General features: G+C 51.1%; 1 protein-coding gene across 1 annotated transcript in view; it reads left to right on the forward strand.

Annotated features, from left to right (window-relative positions):
• TCF7L2 (transcription factor 7 like 2) overlaps positions 1-21,375 on the forward strand; it is a 194,732-nt gene that overhangs the window by 101,207 nt on the left and 72,150 nt on the right. Inside the window, 1 exon segment of the mRNA XM_084903412.1 lies at positions 19,751-19,891. Coding sequence (XP_084759538.1) covers positions 19,751-19,891 — 141 coding nt within the window.

Here is a 21,375-nt window from a genome sequence, read left to right on the forward strand (position 1 = left end):
AACTGAATGAGCTCTGGGCATGGTTACTTGCAGTTTCAAACCTCTCTTCCCCACTGGACCACAGAGCTCACAGACAGGGCAGTGTTTTGGTTGTGAAGTGACCCACTTCCTGCCATCTCTCTGGGGGGCAGCCGTCCCCAGGAAGAGTAAGCTGGGCTTTGTGAGAAAGTTCTAACCAAGCTCATGAGCCACTGTCCCCCTCCCCATGGTCTGCACGCCTTTCTTCCTGGAGGTGGTAGTATGTGGAGATATAAACCTGACCTTCCAGAAAAAAAAAAACACTATAGGGTAGGCTCAGGCTTCTATTTACTAATCAACTTCCCTTTTGACAGCCATCGGCTTCCAGGCCTCAAACCAAACCCTGTGGCCGCTTTCATGTCTGGCCAAGAAACATACTCCTTGTTTCCTCCCGGTTTCTTCCACAATGAAGCAGTGACAGTGCAGGGGCTGCCTGTGTGGGTGAATGGAGCGGGAGAGCCCTGCGCGGGCCGGAGCCAGGCGGGAGTGCGAGCTCTGGGCTAAAGGGAGCGACTCCGGATGTGACATTGCTGTAATTCTGTTATCTGACGCTGTGGGCTTGCTCCTGCTCCCTCCCGGTCCTCCCTTTCCTCCCCACTGCCTTCTCTTGAGACCCCCCTCGGTCAGCTGGCTCTGAGCCTTTTCCAAGGAGCCAGAGGCTGGAGAAAGAAAACGGGGCCTAAGAAAAGAGCAATGAAAGAGGTTTTCTTTAGCAAAGAGGGACATGTGCCAAGAGATTTGGTAAATATTAAGCCAAAGGGCCAAGCAGGGGAAGATTAGACAGAGCTAGAGGAGGGAGGGAGGGAGGGAGAGAGAGAGAGAGAGAGAGAGAAAGAGAGAGGGAGAACACACAATGTGTGTGCACGCCTGCACAAGTGTGTTGCGTGTTTTGTTGGATGGGTGGACTTTGGGGGTGATGTCCCTGAAATAGACAAGTCTCGGGGACTCCCGGCAGGAAGGAGGGGAGCACCTTGCTCCTCGGAGAGACTGTGAGGGCTGGCCAGGTCTGGCTGGCCCCGCACCCACTTGCTTCTGGTCTCCTCACCAGGGACCGTTTCCGTAGGAAAGTCTACCAAGCGCTCCAGTGGGGCATCCAGCCTTTCTCGCCTGAGATGTTGGAACTCTGACTCGTGCTGGGCTGCAGAAACCCTCTTCCCGGTGCAGCACGAGCCTCCTCTGGCTGGAAGGGGGGATCCAGGCTGGGCAGGCTCTGGATGGCAGGCGCAGCAATATTTTCTAGCTGGTCCCGGGCTTTGCAGGAGGTTGCCGAGCATTTGAATGGGGGCAGCGCGTTCACATCTGCTTTTATTTTTCCCATTCCTGCAGGCCAGACTGAAAAGTTAATAAATTGTACGAAACCCAAGTAAGCATGGATGTTAAAGAACATTAAATAAATTACATAAGTATGCCTACCTGTAACACTTTTATAAGGTAAATGCACGCGGGTTATTTTGCCATAAATGTGCGCGCACACCGAGATCCATTCCAAAGCCCCCTTGTTTGAGCCGGGCCGCTGGTGAAGGTACCACTGTTCCTCCGCGCCTTCCCGCGCGCCCTGGCAGCCTGGCAGCCGGGCTTGGAAAATGCGATAATGATGCCATAAGTACCCTGGTGCAAAAGTTGTTTTTTGTTCCAAAACATTGCCAGTTTCACGGCGTATAAAACGGCCACGGAGGCCGCAGCCAGTTTTTCTTTTTCCCCAAATAAGGCGAGCATTAATGGAGCGGCGGAGGGCCTGGGAAAAGATGTTGTCCTTTCTTTTAGTTTTTTTAAAAAATATATATATTTTATTGATTTTTTGCAGAGAGGAAGAGAGAGGGACAGAGAGTTAGAAACATCGATGAGAGAGAATCATCGATCAGCTGCCTCTTGCACACCCCCTACTGGGGATGTGCCCGAAACCAAGGTACATGCCCTTGACCGGAATTGAACCCGGGACCTTTCAGTCCGCAGGCCAACACTCTATCCCCTGAGCCAAACCGGTTTCGGCGGATGTTGTCCTTTTTTAAAGTGAAATGTCGTCCCCTCTCCAGACTGGCCAGTTGTTACCTCTGGTGTGACCACTGACATAAATAAATGCTCTGTCTTCATGTTTTCCCACATGTGCATGTCGGGACTGGGAAGCGTCCAGTAAAGGATGGGAGGATGCACCCATTCTGCAGAGGGCAAGGTAAAGGCTGGCCAGGTTCCCAGCCTGCCTCTCCCTGAACACAAGCCAGGGAGCCTGGCCAGTCTGGGCTCCACCTCCCCTAAGACTGTGCCACTTGGGTACCAGCCACTCCTTCCAGAGCCCGGAGCGAGGCCGGGAGGCTGTGTGGCTTGCACGATGCTGTTTGCCAGGCCAGCATCGCCAAGGCGTGGCAGAAGACCCTTTTGAATGTGGGCAAAGGAGGCTCCTAATAATGGGAGTGAAGCGTAGTCTTCAACCAGGCGGGAAACATTGGAGGGGGGTGGCGTGGAGGAGAGAGAGAAGACACCCATAGATCCATTCGGAACTGCACCGTATGTTTGCCTGGGGCGTGGGATACAGTACTTCCTGCCTCCAAATCCACACAGCTCACACCGTCAGCGGCTCCCCTGTTGGCCTCTAAGCGGTGTGATGTTCGTATCCGTAGCTCACCATGGACCCCGAGTTCTTTCATCTGGAAAGGGTGGGGCTGGCCGTGGCTCTGAAGGTGAAGGCCCTGGAGCCCAGTGGTTTGGAGACGGGCAGACGCCGGCCTCCACCCTGCTAGCGGCCTCCTTGCCGGGTCAGCTTGCCAAGTCCCTCCTTTGCCAGTTTTCCTATCAGTAGGTTGAGGAAGAAAATAAGGACTTCCCTCTGGGGACGAGGTCAGGAATGAGGGATGCTGTGGGGGCCCAGGGGGCCCATATAGAAACACTTTTCAGACAGCCTGTGCTGCTTGGCTCAGTGTTGGTGTGTGTGTGTGTGTGTGTGTGTGCTGTTATCACACATGTTATACCCATGTTATCACGGGGAGTGCTTTGCCAATGATACGTCTTCTGCAGCAACACCAGCTATGAGAATTCTGTGGTTTGTGCAGGGGGTGGAGCAAGAAGCTGCCAGAGAAATGCATGATTCAAGGGCATGGGGGGGGGGTGCCCCTTAGTAATTCCATGTTTTCTAAATTCTAACACATCATCAGTTGTAAGGTATGCCTTTAATCTAGTAACAGATTTTCAGGGAGTGAAGAAACACTACCAAGTTAAATTTACCTACCTATCATATGCATCAAAATTTCAGAAAGGTAGGAACAATACGAGTCATAAAGCAGAGGAGCTAGGCCTGTATGCATCTTATAATTTGAATAAAAGCCGCGCTGTTTGAAGCTCTAAATTTCAAAAGGATGCTCTGTAAGAAGCTTCCCAAACCCCCTTTTGATCACATGAGCATGCGGGGTTTGTGGGGGCCGGAGTTTTAAGCTGCACCGAGAGGGTGAAGGCAGGCGGAGGGAGTCGTTAGACATGACGTGCCAGAGCAGATCACGGGGACCCATTCTGCAGGATTCGGTTCATGAAGAATCCTCGGTTCCGAGTTTCCCCACTGCTTCCGACCTTGGAAGGGAGGTGCTGGTATTGACAGAGGGTGGGGCTGGGCTGCCGGGCAAAAGCATGGAAAGTATGTCGCCTTCCAACCTCTCCTCTGCCCACCTCCCCGCCGGAAGGAGCTGGGCTACAGCCCGGACGGGAACAATGAGCACAGGGGCCGCATCCGAAGATGATGTGTGAGCATTGAAGGTGCCGTCGGTCCCGGGCCTCCTGATGGGGAGCCCGGGCCGCGCGCATTAACCTCCCCGGGCTCGTGATGTGTTGGAACACAGAGTTGGAGAACAGCCCCAAAGAATCTGCATGTCTGCTGTGAGCGGTTTTGAATAAATCAACATAATAGGCCCGCGGTTATTAACATATTATGTGAATTGGACAATGATAGATACTTGGAGGACCTTGAACTCGATCCACCCGTTAAGAGCCTGCAGGATGGGCTCCAGCGCCGGAGCGCCAGGCACGGAGGCTGTCATACAAAGAAACGAGCTGCAGAGCCGCTGGCAGGGGCGCTTTCTGGGGAGGCTCGGCCCAAAGTAAATTTTCCGATGCCTGGACCGCAGCGCGGGACGGACTAATGCAGATGAATTGGACCTGGACTTCTCCATGTGTGGGGCAGTTTGGGTTGGGAGTGATTTTATTATCCACAAACCCCTTCGTATACCTCTTTCCCTCCCCTCCCCAGAAAATACTCGGCCGTAATTTTTCTCCGTTGCCAAGCCTCTCGCGTGAAGCTTCTGAGACACCGCCTATTTTTCTGTTAGATTCTGTGAGGAGTATCGCTGGGCTTTGGATGTCCTTCTGTCTAGATGTGGCAGAAGCTTTCCGTGTGTCCACAGTTACATTCCCGGGCAGGAAGGAAGGAGTCCCAGGTCCTGTTATCCCGTCAGAAACCTGTCCTGTGACCTTGGGCAGGTCATGGCATGTTTTACCTCGTGGCTTTCAAAAGAAATAGGGGTATTTGTGATTGTTCTTGGTCTCTTCCTAGCTTGGAAGCTTGGAGATTCCGGTCGGTGTCCTCTGTGCGATGACTGCGGGAGGGGAGACGGAGTTCATGGGCAGAGCTTCGTAAGCTTGGAGAATCAGGATTTTTTTTTCTTCCTGTGGTTCTTCTTTTGAATGTGTGGGTGCCATTTGGAAGCCCAGTCTTCCTCCAGGACACTTAATGTAACTGGATGGGCTTCAGGTCAACTCTGAAGTTCCTTTCAGAAGTTATTATTCTTTCTGACTGAAGTGCCTTATTAAACCTGCCGAGAAGCCGTCCTGGGAGACCATTGGTCTAGACTTGACTGCCCTTAAGGAGAATGGCTAATGGAGCTTTCACCAGCTCTCTGTTTCGGACACAAAGCTCCAACTGGACAAAACGGAATGATTTTTTTGTTTTTGTTTTTTCATACAGAAAGGTTTTGTGGCCTATCTGTTCTGTATGTTCTTGCTCATTGTTGACAGCCGACAGCAACTTATTCATTGAGCTAAGGGTGGGTCCACCTCAGCGGCGATTACCCAGAAGCCCTTGTGAAGGATCCAGGATGCTGGGGAGGGGTGGGAAGGGGGCTCTGGGGGACAAGGGGATGCAGTTTGGCTCATGTGAGCCACGTGGACGTTGTTGGAAGGCTGAGTCAGGAGGAGGAGATGCTGCTGTGGGACAAGGCCTCACGGAGACACAAACAGAATTCCCAGCAGCCAGAACACAGAAGCTGAGCGGGTGGTGCTGGGTGTTGAGGCCGAAGTCCCGGCAGCCAAGGATGGTTCCAGATGCCAGGCTGTCCTTGTGCTTGACCGTGATGCTACTCAGCACTTTGCTCACTCCTCACCTTCGTGTGTCGCCTCCTAACCCTCCACCTGTAGTCCCCTCCCTCTGCCACACCTGCACACTCTCTCCTCTTCATGCTAACCTTGGCTCGTGCACGTCACCCGCTGCTCCTCGGTATCCCTTTGCCTTTGGTTCTCATTTCTTTTCCCCCCGAGTTCTCAGTTAAAAAAGCGCAAACCCTAAAGAACCAAGGACAAGAATTTGGCCCTACTCACCCTTGTCTGGTTGGGGTGTTTGTGCCGGTGGTGGTGACATCACTGGCCACTGGCCAGCCTTGGCCGTCAGTCCGTGGGTCTGTGAGCAGGGAGGGGCTGTCACATGGTTCGGAATGTGCCGCCCAGTCGGGGTTAGACCCCCTGAGGAGCGGCCGGTGGGTGTGGTGGGCACCAGGATTGGCAGGTCTGCTCCGAGGTGGAAGGAAGCATGTCTACAATAGAGGGCTGTTTTCCTTCTGCCTGCCCAAGTCAAGGAAGCCTTCCAGAAGGACGTGCTGGGGACATCCAAACAAACACCGACACTGCCATTATTCAGAAATGGAACTGGGACCTGTGTAAAGATGGAGACCAATCCGGTTTTCTCCCTGTCGAGGGGCTGTGTACACAGTTGGGGCTTACTGTATTCACCAAGGGGATCTCCTTCGCCTCTTCTCATGCCTGCTTATTAATCTTGAGATCGGCAAGGGCAGATGATCCCACCTGGTTGAGATTCCTTCTGAGACCAACTAGGACACCAAGGAACTCGTTTCATGTTTGCTAATGGCCCACTTAAGGCTCCCAGCACAGACTACTATACAGAGATGGGGTGGGTGTGATATACTCCTTATCTTTTAACCTTCACTTTCACAACGTGGAGCCCTTTGTTCTGTCACATCTAGTAACATAACTGTTGTGTGTGGGGGTGGGGGCATGCACGTAGCACATTGTCACACAGGCACGGGGGCCTCAAGGAGTTCGTGTGGAATCATTTCGGTGTTTTCTTGGGAGAAGGAGCCTTCCGTGTTTGCGGTTGACTTGTTTCAAAGCACACATGCACATATTGGAAACAACCTCTGAGACCTACGAGCCAGCTCAGGGCTGAGTGCCATGGGGTCCTGTTCAGGGCAGAGCAGGTTTTAGTAGGAGCTTTGGGCTGGTGGAGGGTACCAACCAATGCGTTAGAGACAGATGGGCAGGCCAGGGATTTTGGCCTCATTCTGTATTACCTGTGTGATGCAGAAAAATGGCTTAATCTGGAGTCCCCTTCCCCTTTCTTTAAGACCTCAAAAACCGCCTATAACGGGACTCTGTAGTGACAAGTTGAATGAGGTTAAATGAGGATAAGGGGAGGTCTTTGACTTCCATAGCCAACTTTAGGGAATGGCCTGAGGTAGAACTTGTCCAAGGGACGACTGAAATGCCGTCCCAGTGAGGGGACACCAGCCCTGTGAATGTGCCCTATCTCCTTTTACCATTTTCTCCCGCCACAGCTCTTAGGTCGGAGTGATGGGTAGTGTCATTGGCTTTCATTCTCAGCAGGGGATTGGTGGGACTCCAGTTTCACTCAGAAAATTCTGGAGCAGGATTCTGATTGGCCTGGCTTGGGGTCAGGGGCCAGGTCTGTACCAACCAATGAGTCTAGGAAGGAGTAGGGGATCATGTAAGATATTGGCTTCCATTGGGTGGTGTTAGGTCCCTGGGGGAATAGGAGTCAGTTAAAAAAAAATTATTAGTAATTGAATTTTGCATTAAATGAATGATGTGATGTTCTTAGTTGTTTGGTATGTACTAGATGCTCTGCATTCGTTTTCTCCCTTCCCTTCTAAAGGGATCATGGGGGCTAACCTATTTAGGGCTAAGAGCTGATCATGGACACTTCCTTTGTAGAACCCCACTGTAGCCATGCAGGAATGGTTATGGAAACATTTTTAGGACACGCAGATACAGCTTTAGTAGGGTCCCTAAACCCTAGGTTTTTACTATTATTTTTTGAGTTGACCAAAGTCTTTAACAAGGATGGTTAGGAGAGAAGGCTGGAAAAAAGAGCCGAGGGATCCAGCAGATAGCTGCCCGCCCTCCCTGGGCCGGCCTTTCACTCTGAGGCTCTCTGTGGGAGGGTGCTAGAAATGGGTATGTCCCCGGCAGGGTGCTAAGCTCATCACATCCCCCGTTAAATCGAAACCTCATGATGTTTTAGGGTCTGTGCATTATTACCCCATATGAGGAGCCTAAGTCTCCAGCAGGCGAGCAGTTTTGTGTTTGCTAAGGTCCTTCCAGGTGACTCTGGCTTCTAGTCCAGGAGACAGTATTTAAAAGCCACTCTCAATCAGGGAAGAGTGAGAGCCCCATGTGTACTCTGGCTAAAACAAAGAACCTTTATATATATATATATATATATAGCTTTATTGAGGTGCAATTCACATACCATACACCTCACTCATCGAAAGAACAGCTCGCTAGTTATAATATATCCAGGGTTGTGTGACCATCAGCACAGTTAATTTTAGAACATTTTCATCGCCTCGCCTGAACCCCACCCCCCAAAAAAACAACAACACAAACCTTTAGCAGCCACTCCCCATTTTCCCCCATGTCTCCCAAGCCCAGGCCTTCACCTGTGTTCTGGACATTTCGTGGGATCGTACAATAGGTGGTGGCCTCTGTGTGACCGGCTCCTTTCACGTCACAGAGCGAGGAGCTGCTGACGGAAACTTGCCCAAGGTGTCCTCCTGGGCTCGGCCTTGGGGAACTCAGGGTCTTTGCTTCCTGTGCTCCACCTCACTATTGACAGGAAGACAGAAACGCCCACGCGGGTGGACGTTTTGAGGACAAGAGCGTGCTAGAATCAGCGGGGGGATGTTGGGTGGGTAAGATCTGGGCCTGGGAAGGGGTGGCCTCCTACTTGCTGGCTCCGTGTTGGCGGGAGAGGGTGAGATGCTGCCTGAGCTGGGACCCGGAGGAAATGACTGTTCCCTGGAACTCACGTCCAGGGGGGTTCCTGCTTTGGGGGTACTCCGGGCAGGGGAGGCCGAGTGTCTGTCTCTGGTGATGTTAGAACAGACGTAGAAATGGGCTCGATTCCCTCGGTGCCCTTTGTGCCGGGATGGGACCTCCAGGGGGCTTCAGGAAACCTCCCCTCTTCTCTTCTCCCTGCCTCTCCCCCCCCCCAAAACCCCCCACTTTCTCCCCTAGTTCACCCTCTGGGGAGAAGAATTCTTTATCCTTGGTTCCAGGTGTGGCCGGGGCAGGGATGCTATCAGTGTTGGCACTGGGCATGGGACAAACGTGCTGGTGCCTGTACTGAAACCAGAGCAGAGCCAGCGGCCCGGCAGCTGGCTGTGAGCTGGCTGCCACCGAGCTCCTTGGCCTGCCCCTCGTAGGTTTGTCCTCGCCAGCCTGGCACATTGGGTACCCTGACAGCAGCTGGTGGAAGCCCCATCAGGAAGGTGACATTGGTGTCGCCCTGCAGAGAACCTGTCACCTTTCCAGCCTCTGTGGGGCTGGTGAGGGGCTGTGTGGATGGATGCTGGGGGGGTGGTTGAGGCAATGCGCCCCCCTCCATGAACTCTCCAAGGAGGTGACTGCTCAGGCAAATTGCTGTTGCAAAGCAGGGGCATGTGCTTTGCAGATCGCTCGGTTGCTTCTAAACTGTTCAATAAGAGGAGCCAGCACAGACCTTCACGCTGGAGAACGGGCTGTGGAACATGAGAAGTTTTTATTTGCGGTGACAGCGGGCAACTTGGGGGTGGTGTCATCACAGCTTTCTCTTGATTCTAGTTCTTTTGTTTCTCGTCTGCCGTTGGGAGAGAAAAGAAGCAGGAGGCTGCGCTTCCCTGGACACACCCTAGTAATAATGCGGGGTTGGCTTGGGGTCCAAGACCTTTCTAAGTGTCTCAGGTAAAAGGGCGGGGACCAGGGCTCTCTGGCTTCTTAATAGATTCAGGTGCTCAGTGCTGAGTGATGCACCTGGCCCTGCACCTGGCCCTGAGCTGGAGTAGCTGCACCGCTCATGCCCCCAGGGTGGGCGTGGGCCCAAGGATGCTGGCAGCAGGCCGGGCTTCCACAGGGCGGAGCTGGTGGCCTGGCCTGTGCCATGGGAGAACGCGGCCGCAGACATCCTGGGCCGTCCGTCTCGGTTGCTCTCTGTCTAGAACTCAGACCGGACGAAGTTCCCCGCCCAGGGTCTCTAGACAAGAACCCTTGAGTTATCATGAAGGGGACTGCCAACCCCCAAAGCCTCGGTTTTGATGGCTGGGAAGGTGTTGGGGTCTCACCGGGTCTCCCGATGCTCTTGCCTCTTCCCTCTGAGCTGCTTCCCACCCCGTCTTCATTCCCTAAGCCTTCCCAACCTGTGGGCCTCGGAGTGAGTCACTTAACCAGACGGTGCTCATCCCTGTGGCCGGGACGACTCCCTGCGTCCAGAAAACAAACCACACCCCGGAACGATGATGCATTGTGGGGGCCAGCGGCACTGGAGTGTGCCGATCGGTCTGGGGTTCGTCCCTCCTGCTTTGGGGCGGCGGTTGGCTCCCTTACCCATTGCTGGTGAGCTGCCTTGGCCGTCGGCAGAGGTGGGCTGGAGGGTACCCTGGTTGGCAGGTTGGCTGACCCATCAGAGGTCAGCACGGGTGTGGGGGCTGGCCCCTCTCTTCCTCCAGCCAGTGTCATCTTGGATGTCATAGATACTAGGACTTACTTTAAGCAGAACATTCTGGACTAATGAATTCCACTTGGGCTCCATTTTTTATTTTGTACCTTGGATCCTGGCATTAAGGAGATCAGAGATAAAATGTCATTGTTTTGCCAGAAGACTGGCCACCAGAAAAGGGGGTAGTTTGAGTTTTCTTGAGTAATTGGGGGAGGGGGGTATCTATTATAGATCAGCAAATTTCTAGAGCTCTGTGATTTTAAAGAGACCTCTTGCCTTAGACCAGTGGTCGGCAAACTCATTCGTCAACAGAGCCAAAGGATCAATAGTACAACGAATGAAATTTCTTTTGAGAGCCAAATTTTTAAAACTTAAACTTCTTCTAACGCCACTTCTTTAAAATAGACTCGCGCAAGCCATGGTAATTTGTGGAAGAGTCACACTCAAGGGGCCAAAGAGCTGCATGTGGCTCGCTAGCCACAGTTTGCCGACCACTGCCTTAGACGGTGCCAATCTTGCTACTTCTGTCACTTTGCACATTTGTCAGCAATAATATCAGGAACACTTAAACGAGTTGTGGGGCTCTGTGGGACTTGGGCACCTAGCTGGAAGTTACACACTCGCCTCTGGGGGGGTCGAGGGGATGTTTATATCATCGCCACATTCTGCTGGGCTTCCTGAGGGCTGTTGGAGGATTCGGATTCGGGTTGGAAGGTGGGGTTGCTGCTGCAGTGGTCCAGGTCCTTCTTCAGCCTCGGGCCTCTGGATCCCTCCCCGTTGTAGGAAAACTTGTAGACCAGTTACCTCGGTTCTCACCTGGGGTGACATCACTCCCCAGGAGAGGTTTGGCAATGTCACCGTGCATTTTGGTCGTCACAGCTGGGCAGCGGATGATGCTGTTGTCTAGTGGGTAGAGGCCAAAGGTTGCTAGGAACCCCACCCCCTCAAAATTACCAAGATGTCAGCAGTGTCCAGGCTGAGAGATCCTGCTTTCACATGTTGATTGAGCAACTCCTCTTCCTGAAACTAAATACTGACTACGATATAGGAAAATATTTGAAAGTAAATGACACCTCAGTTTGCAAATGCACATTTTAAGTTGTCTTTTTTTTGCCAATTATATACTTAAAATATCTCAGTAATTTTCTAGAATATTCTAGAGAAACGATTAAAACTACCCAACATGAGGACACAGCGATCGTAGCTGCTCATGCTTCGGGAAGGCCTCTGCCCCAGAGGAGAGCAACAGCTGCTGTGTGGGTGAGGTCCAGCCATGCGTTGAGTGCAAGACATGATGTGAAGTCATCACATTCATATTTCTCCGAATCTTAGCCCTGCCCTCACTTACTACATCGTCTTTTATTTTTATTTTAAGTCAGAGACCCAAACCAGATCACCTTGCTTCTCCCAGAATAAATATTAAAGTGTGTGTGTGTGTGTGTGTGTGTGTGGGGTGTGTGTGTATGTGTGTGTGTGTGTGTGTGTGTGTGTGTGCGTGTCTGTTTAAAGATACAGCTCCAGATTACCTTCCAGGACCCCATTCTGCTTTCTCAGTCCTATTCTTATTCTTAAAAGGAGCCCTGTCTTGACAGTGCTTCATACATCTCGGGGCTCCTCCGTGACATTCCCGGGAACTAAATGAAAGGTGTAAATTAAGAAAACAAGTGTTGGTGGCTCCCACTTTAACCTCCTGTTCTGTTAAACGGCTTCGTTGAAGAGGGCTGTCACGGCTCTTGAAAACGTGGGAAAATCCACAGCACGCCCGTGCCTTCAGCTGCCTGTGGGCGCGCAGGAGGCTCGATGTGAAAATTGTGTGGCCCCATCTAACTGGCTGTGCGTTCACCCCACCAGATAGCGGCTCCAGAGGCGGCTCTTTCCCCCTCTCCCCTGCTGGGTTAGCTAAACTGTTTAACTTGAATTGCATGCTATTAAGATTTGCAACCTAGTCACCCAAGTGCCATTTTTCAATGTCTCTTGTGTAGTAGCCTGTCTGTATGACCCAACCCCAGCCTTATAAATTTCTAGGCATCTGGCAAGAGCCGGTTATCAATTCCTCCCTGATGTGGGGATGATAAGGCCTTTGACCCCTACTCTTCCCCATAATTTACACCCCCCCCCCCATGTTTCCCCCGTGCCCTGCGGAAGCCTGGCCAGCCAGTGGGAGGAAACAGAAGCCTCCAGACCTCTGCAGCCTGTGAAATGGGAATAATAATTTTTATCCCACCCGTTTCACAGACTTGCATATTTATCTCACATAAAACGTGCTCAGGATCCCAATAGAAAGCAGTCAGGTAGAGAGAAGATCATGGCAGTGACACCAATTGAAACACGTTTTTAAAAAATAAGTTTATTCACATGTCATGCCTCACACCTATTTAGAGTGGAGATTTAATGGTTTTTTTGGCATGTTCACTGAGTTTTGTGACTATCACCTCAACCAATGTTAGAATATTTTCATCTCCCCCAAAAGAAACTCTTTACTCGTTAACTATCGCTTTTCCCATTTCCTCCCACATCTGCTTTCTTACTGTGCACCTGCCTCTTTGGGGCGTTTTGTGTATGTGTAATTATATGTGGTCCTTTGAGACTGGCTTCTTTTACCTAGCATAATCTTTTCATAATCTATATTGTGGCACATATCAGTGCTTCAGACCTTTTTAATTGCCAAGCAATATTCCATTGTGTAGGCAGATTATGTTTTTTATTGCTCCATCATGAGCTGATGATGATAAGCTTCAGAATTTAAAAATAGGAAGGCAACCCCACTGGTGTTGCTCAGTGGCTGAGCATCGACTTATCAACCAGGAGGTCACAGTTTGATTCCCGGTCAGGGCACATGCCTGGGTTGAGGGCTTGATTCCCAGTAGGGGGTGTGCAGGAAGAAGCCGATCAGTGATTCTCATCATTGATTTTTCTATCTCTCTCTCCCTCTCCCTTTCTCTCTAAAATCAATAAATTAAAAAAATATATATGAAGCTAAACCATCTTCCTTTTAATTTGTAAATTCCATTAATTGGAAGTTAAGTGCTCTTCTGGTAAATACTGTTTTGGGGCAAAAATTTCAAGTCTTTGGATGCTCTACGTATTTGAACAAGCACTTACCTTAACGGACTCTACCTGAAACCGAACATTGGCTCAGGTGACTTCCGAGTTTGTGGTCTCCCAGAAGCACCAAAGACTTTTATTTATTAAAGTAGAAACGGTTGCTAGAAACTTTTCCCATAGTTTGGCTGAGGATTAAGACATTACGTCCCATGATTCAGACCAGTGCCCCATGGCTCTGTCTCCTCTTTTTCCTTTCTCCTCCGTGGTAACCGCTCCAATGGCAATCAGAAGGTTGAGATTGGGTGAAGTTATTTCCATCGCAGGGAGTTTTCTGTTTAGTGTTAGGTTGGTTGGTTTGTTACTCTTCTGGTTGTTGGTTTTACCTGTTGCAAATATTAAGAGGCCCAGGTATGTTTACAGTCTGCAGACAGGAAAGAAAAGCCACTTTGCCCAGAGTGGCTGCATGGGCTCCCACCTTCGCTGTGGTTGCTGTAGCAGAGGTGGGAGTTTCTCGGGGGGGGGGGGGGGGAAGAGGGGGTGGAAGGGCCCAGTCTGGGCCGGCTGCTCTGGTCACCACCCTCCAGCTCTGCTAACTTTTCAAGAAACACCTGACACCTGGTTTCCCCCTTTTATTGGCCGCACAAGTCAGACACATGACGATGATTTTCACTCTAAGAAGCAGGGAGGCTGTAGTAGTTGTTAAGGGGACCCTGAGAACTGGGTGTTCTCTTGCGGCCATCTGAATGAGGAGGTGTGGCTTGCTATTCCGAGCACCACGCCCGAACAGGTGGGGAGAGATGGGAGTGGATGGGATTGATCCCTCCAGTCATGTGTGTCCTGTCACATGGAGGAATGAGATGGTGTGTGCTGTCATTGTCACCTTACACACACACACACACACACACACACACACACACGCCCGATTGTTTCTTCTCGCGAGGCTCTCTTCCACCTGATTTTTACTAACAAAGATATACATGTTTGGGATGGCAGAAGATAGTCGCCTATCTTGGGTGGCACAGGGGTTCATTTTTCCCAGAGCCCTTGTCCCTCCCATCGGTCTGATTCCCCCTTTTAAGCTGAGAAACCCCAAATACCATAGTGCTAAGCATTTATTGCAGAGCAGCCTGACCAGGCTGTGTCTCCCTGCCTTCTGCCACGTGACCGGAGTCCAGGCAGGACCCATTCTGATCGCCCGAGACCGGTGCACGATGACAACAGAGGTGGCTGCTCGAGATCTCTGATTGGCAGCAGCGTGATTCCTTTTGGAGATGACACATTGGGGGCGAGTGTCATTCTGGAACCAGGGATGTGAGTGAATGGAGCTGGTGAGCGTTTGAGAGACTAGGAATGAGAGGGTGTCAGGATCAGTCCTGCCTGTGGGAATCCACTGGTTTTACTATTGATGTCCTTTATGGCCTTCCAGTGTGATTCCTCCTTTCATAACAAGCTTTTTCCAACTATTCAATTTAATAAGTTTCTGTGCAGCTAGTGCATTTCAGCCAACAATGGTTTATTAAAGACAAACAAACAAACAAAAAAACCCACAACAACATACCAGAAGCTTGAAATAACATTTTCTCATAAATTAGTCCTCATTTGCACAGCGATCCAGTTATTACACCACGAAGACCCTCTGGAGTTTGATGTTGTCAGGACACATAATAGCAGAGAATAGTATGTTATTAGCTAATGCTAATCACCGGTTAGAAATGAGAAAAGAAGAGGTGTCATCGGGGCTCCCGCGGCTAACAAGATGTGAATTACGAAAACGTCTCCCGGAGAAATTCCAGGGTTGTTTTAGAAACCCGTTATTTGCATTTTCAAACATTTGGTTTCCTTCAATAGGGGAGGAGGGTGCCGGTTATTGTTTAGTGCCGGGATGGTGATTCTGTGTCCCCTGATGCCAGCTCTGAGTGGGATGGCTGAGTGACATCATCATGGGTCAGGGAAGAGGAGGGAGGTGTTGTATGGGAGGTGGCACTTGCCATTCCCGACTGTGGGCACTTCCATACTTGCTGATACCACCTACCTTTGCACAGATGCAGTGGGCACATGGGTGCACACTCACACCCGTGCACAGACTCTCACCTGGCCACTCACCGGCGCTCACATTTCTAACAATAAATCCAGAAAACAAATACCGTGTACATTTGCCTTGTCAATGATTGTGTCCGGGTTTGGGGAAGAAGTGGGCTTGCCTTAGATGACAATAATGGCAGCCCATTACCGTTTCTCTGCATCTGCGGTAGGTTGTTCGTGAACATAGTTCAAGTATAATTAGTTCCCATCGAAGTTACCTCACCTTCAGTGGTGAGAATTATTGATGGAGCTGAGCTGAACTAGATGAGCATAACCTGTACAGACATTCTCTCCGAGTTACCGAGTGCACATGGGCTAGCTTGGGGTGGTTGGTTGCTGTTGCTTATTATTATTTTGTACCTTCATTTTTGTATATATTAGTGTATATATCGGTAAATAGTAAGAGGTAGGATTCTAGCCCCTTAAGAATTTCTCAAAAATTGTTATTTTACTAATTTTTTTTTTTTTTTTTTTTTTAGTGGAATGGCTCTTACCAATACCCCTTTCTTAAGTGAATTTTCAATTTCTTTAAAGATGCTGTGCTTTCAAAATAAAATTCTTCCAGGGTATGCATAGAACCCCGACTCCTATCTTTAAAACCTGGGGTTCAGTTTGTCCTTTTCCAGGGAAGTTCTGGGTACGTCTAGTTGGAAGGATTTTAAAAAATCAAAAGCATTCAATTCCATGATTTCGAGAACCCATTCCATTTTGCAGTTCTAACTTATTTTAGAGGTCCACCAATAACCCTTCCCCTCTTTCTGTAGAGAAGAAAACTCCTCAAAGACACAGCCCAGATGTATCAGGCAGGGTTCTCCAGAGAAACAGAACCAATAGGGTGTGTGTGTATGTGTGCATGTGCGTGCACACATGTGTGTCACTCACCATAGGGAATTGGCTCGCATTGTTATGAAGATTTGGCAAGTGCCAAGCTCCGCAGCCAATGAGCTACAGACCCAGGAAACCAGTGAGGTGGTTCCAGTCCAAAGGCTGGCAGGCTCCAGACCCAGGAAGAGCCAGCGTTCAAGTTCAAGTCTGAAGGCAGGAAAAACCGATGTCTCCACTCCAGGCAGGAGGAAGTAAGGCCCCCCCTTATTTCGGGGAGAGCTCAGCCTTCAGCTGATCAGGGGAGGCACATCCACCTGAGGGTTGTATTCCGTCTCTCAGTGTCAATGTGGAATTCATCCAGGAACACTGAAGCATTCAGAATACTGTCTAACTTTATGTGGCCCCCTCAAGTTGACACATACAATTAACCTTTCTGAGACAGGGATGAAAACTCTGGTCTTCCTCTTTCTGCCTTAGAGGTAAGCTCAGACTTCTCCCAACAGCCAACAGCTATTGGCTAGATTGGACCCGAATAACATCATTTCATACAGTCTTTATCTCTGAAGGTGTTAGTATTTTTTAGGGTGTGTGTGTGTGTGATGCTTTTCAGCACCTTCATCTATACTCTTTTCTTTTTTGTTTACTTTTCCTGGCAGAGTAAATTGTGCTTTCTAGCTCATTGCTTTTCATTCTGTTCACATTTAAATATTGCCCAGCCAGCTGTTGAGCGGGGTGTGTGTGTGACCTCATAAAGAAACAAAATAGTAGAGTGCACCACTGTTGCTATTTTTTTTTTTGTGGCACATTTTCCCTCTCGATCCATGTGGTGATATCCAGAACCGGTCAACACTCCGTGTCATCAGGTGCTGAGTCTCTGGTGAAAACGAGAGAAACATCAATGATGAGAGAGAATCATCAGCTGCTTCCTGCACGCCCCCCACTGGGGATCCAGCCCGCATCATCTGGGGCATATACCCCGACCAGGAATTGAACTGTGACCGCCCGATTCATAGGTTGCTGCTCAACTACTGAGCTACACTGGCCGGGCTGGTCTTCCTCTCTTTTAACATGCCACGTTCCCCAGAGGCGATGCACGTCTTAAAATCCTCTGTCACCAATGGTCAGTGCTTCCAGAGAAAGCGAGGAGGCAGACTTAGCACCAGGTAGGTGGCCCCTCTGTCCTTGTACGGAGCTCGGAGGAGTGTATTGACGCATACGGAAAAGCCTACCGTTAATGCAGGCTCAGGCATGGCTGGATCCAGGCGCTCATTCATACCCGAGAACACCATTTCCCCCAGCTGTTGGCTCTGCTTTCCTCCAGATTAACTTCATTGCATATGGGGACAGGTTCAAGCCCAGAGAGAGCTTACCTTCCCCCTCAATTGCCAACCAGTAGCTGTGGTTAGGGGCTGCGATAGACAGAGAGCGTTTGGACTGAGCATCCCTGGAGCTGGGTGTGGGATCCACTCCACTTGAGCTGTATGGCTTTGGGAGTTGGGGTGGCACCTCCTCAATAACGCAGGGTGTGCTGTTAGGAGAAAAAGCACAAGTAGATGCTGTGCAGGAAACGTAGCCGGGGCCTGCTGTTTAGCCTTTGGGGTCCGTTGACGAGTTTTCTATTTGTTAGGGGAGACTGGACTGCCGTTGGCTCACGGCACGAAGTGAGTTTGTGTATGCATTTGAACTTGTTTATATGACACCTACTCCCCTCCCTCCCCAAACTTGAAGTGGCCTACAGGAGTTCACGGTGTACAAAAGACAGGCCCTGCGGAGGCATGGGAAGATGATAAAGATGATGCCCATTGATGGTAACCCTATTAGATGCATGTCTTTCCCAAACTTCTGGGGCACCTGCCCCGCGGACCTTGCCCCTTTGCTCTCAGCACTGTGTTAGGAAACAAAGCAAGCAGACGAGGAGGGAGACCTCTCTGTTGCTGGGTTCCTTCCAGGAACAACGAGCGGGCCACACCGGTCACCTTTGGTGGGAGGCGGGCAGGTGAGTCACTGCTGTGACAGGGCGGAATGGGATCCCGGGCTGTGGAGCGGGGCCGGTCCTGTGAATGGGCTTATGCTTGCCTAGTGACTCACGTTCCTGTTTACCAATGAGCCACGGGAGTGCCGTGGGGACCGGGGCCTCCGGTTGGGGTGGGCAGCCCTCCGGGCTCCTGCCATGGGCGGCTTTCACAGTTGAGATGCAGGGACAGCTGCTGCCAGTGGAAGGTCCTAGAGAGACACCGGTTTGTAGATGAAGTGGCCCCGTCTCGTTTGGGGAGTTCACGTGGCCTTTGGATGATTTTGTTCCAACTGGCTCACCCCCATCTCTTTCCCCCATGGGAGCCCCGGGAAATATGGTAGCCAAGGAAATTATTCTAGAGCCCTGGCTGCTGTTGTACAGATTTGTCCTTCATGTCTATCGATTTTCCATCTCCCGGTCTTTGGTCCCCGCTGTGCTTTTTAGTGACTATCAGAGCCTAAGATATTGGGTCTTGCGCTCAGTCTCACCCTCTTCACTAAATTCTGTGACTCGGGTGAAGAAGGGTGAGCCATCTGTGCATGGGGTCTTCCATCGTATAAAACGACTAACACCTGGAACAGAGGCGGGCGGAAAGGACACAGACATTTTCTTTCCGAAAAGCCAATTGGAATGATGCTTCTCTGTTGGGAAAGAGCTCTTCTCGGGCCTCAGATCGCCCTTCACGCCCCTAAGTTCTCTGCACCATCCATAGAGCGGCTGCCACCATCGGCACCGGCACAGCCTGTAAGTTGACTGAGGCCTGGTCCATTACTCCCCCTCTGCCATTGACTAGCTGTGTGACCTTGGGCATGCTCCTTAACGTCTCTGAGTCCATTTCCTCCTCTGTGAAGGGAGGGTGACAGGACCTACCTGAAGGGTAGTTGCGAGGTGTAGCAGAGGGACACGCACACCCATGGTGGAGCCACAGGCGAGTGACAGGCAGGGGACCGAGGCAGCTCGCGCCACGGAGCTCCGGCTGGGTAGGGATTCGGGGCAGCACATGCTCTCGGAGCACCTGAAGTGGGGGCTGCCAGGCCTTCGAGGGGGCTGGAGAGGTCCTTGCCATTGCTTCTCTCTCAAAACGATTGCCGTCTGGCAGAGGGAAAGGACATTAAGATGTCCCCAATAGCTGTAGGGTGAAGCCCTATGTAGCTGCATTTTTGTAGGGTAGGAATACGGCATGGCTTATACCAATGGTCGGCAAACTCATTAGTCAACGGAGCCAAAGATCAACAGTACCATTGAAATTTCTTTGGAGAGCCACATTTTTTTAAACTTAAACTTCTTCTAATGCCACTTCTTCAAAATAGACTCGCCCGGGCAGTGGTATTTTGTGGAAGAGCCACACTCAATGGGCCAAAGAGCTGCATGTGGCTCGTGAGCCGCAGTTTGCCGACCACTGGTTTATACTAATAGAAGATTCAGTAAGGTAAGTTGAGAGAGAGAGGGAGAGAGAGAGAGAGAGAGAGAGAGAGAGAGAGGAGACAGGTGAGCCAAGTGGCCCCCTGGAGGCCCAGAGGCAGGCGTGGCCGCGCACCTTGGGGTGACGAAGGGCAGAGGTGGGGAGCGGGAAGGGATGGCACAGAGTCTGCAGGGAGGAGGCTGTGTGACGATGCCACCAGAGGGGGTCCCCAGGCTGGACGGCAGGGAGGTGGACAAGCTGTGGGTTCGCGTGGAGCCCTGGAGGAGCGGGGTCAGGGTAGACAGCCAGGCCGGGGCCGCCAACGCCTGGGGACCACGCCCCGCCCGCCGAGCCTCACTCTGTTCCCCTTTCTTCCCGGCCGCAGTGTCCCCTCCCTTGCTGCACTCAGGGCCACGACTGTCAGCACCTCTACCCCCCCTCAGACTTCACTGTCAGCACTCAAGTCTTCAGGGACATGAGGAGGAGCCACTCCTTACAAAAGGTTGGGGAGCCCTGGTGCTTGGAGGTAGGTCACGGAGCCCCATGACGGTATGAGATGAGCCAGCCCCGCACGCACCCGCCCATCCAAAGGTCACCTGCAGCCAGGGCAGGGCCCGTCCGCCACAGCCCGGCTTCCCGCCGGGTCCCTGGTGTGTCGGGTGCCATGATGTCTGGGTGTACTGACCACTGATGGGTGTATCAGAGCCATAAAGATGCCCGTTTACCAGAAGAGGGCGGCGGGCGGGGCTCCCGGGGATCCGAGGTGCCTGGCTCCCGGGGGTGGCTGGCGGTCCAGTGTCCTGCGTAGCCTCTGTGACAGCGAACAGCACCTCATGCCATTGAACTTGACCCCCAGGAAATCATTCCCTGGGCCCCTTCCCAGTGGAGGAGGAGCTATCACCCCCACGTTGCTCTGTTATCAGTCACTTAGCATGCATAGCTTTGCCTTTGGAATCAGGCCCCCCACCCCGGCAGGCGGGCACGGCTTTCTTCGCAGGCCTGGCTCTCCAAGGACAGGGAGCATCCTCAATTCCTTTTAAATAATTCAATATGTCGTCAATACCCCACGTGCTCGGCCATGACAGGCCTCTTTGGCTTAGTGGTCCCGAGAAATAAGAACATCGAGAACACGCTTTCATCTTCAGAAAAGCACAAGTTAATGCAGATGAACATTGTAAAGTAACTTTTAGACTTAAACAGCAAATGATTTCGTACTAATGCTAGTTAAAGAACAAAAAAAAAAGATAAGTGAATATCCTAGAGCCAATTCGTAAAGCCCTCTACCTTTAAAAAGCATTTATTGTATATCTACTACGTGCTGAGTGCTGTGCTACATGTTAGGACTCAGAGGACAGAGACAGGCCTAGAGCATATTAACACGTGTCCACGTGACTTGCCTTGGAGAGAGAAGAGGTGGACTAAGTCATAAGAAGCTTGTTCTAGTGTAAGAAGTAGTACCTAGCCCTTTAAGAGAACCAGAGACGTGGAGGAAACCATACAGAAGAAATGCAGACATCCACTTTTTTTTTTTTCTTTTTTAACCTGCTTGTAATCTCTTCATTATTTGGATGCATTTCTCTTCTCAACATTCATGGATCTAAAATTTAAAAGTCTTTACTCAGGTCCGTGTTTTCTTCTCACGTGACGTAGCACCCAGGATTCGAAACACTCTCATGTGCCTTAGCTCCGGTTGGTCATGCCATGGATTGGCGTCTTGTGGAAAGCTTGCTATCTGGCCATTCCCCTTTGGGCAGGTGTGCGGGAGACAGGAATGTTCTGGACTGGGCCTGGATTACCTGGATCCCGGTGCCTGTGTAAGCCCTGTCCTTTCGCTGGCCTGGGTCTGACCGAGCAGGGGGTCCCCCTTCTGTACAGCAGCTGTGGCCAGGTGCAAGCTTTTCCTCAGCAGCCCCTCCCTGGGTCATCTATAATAATCTATAATAATAAAAGCATAATATGGAAATCAACTGAACAGCGGGAGGACAGTCCGGATGACCTTCTGGACGAAGC

Source organism: Pipistrellus hanaki (assembly GCF_964339955.1).
Source record: "Pipistrellus hanaki genome assembly, chromosome: 14".
Lineage (NCBI taxonomy): Eukaryota > Metazoa > Chordata > Mammalia > Chiroptera > Vespertilionidae > Pipistrellus > Pipistrellus hanaki.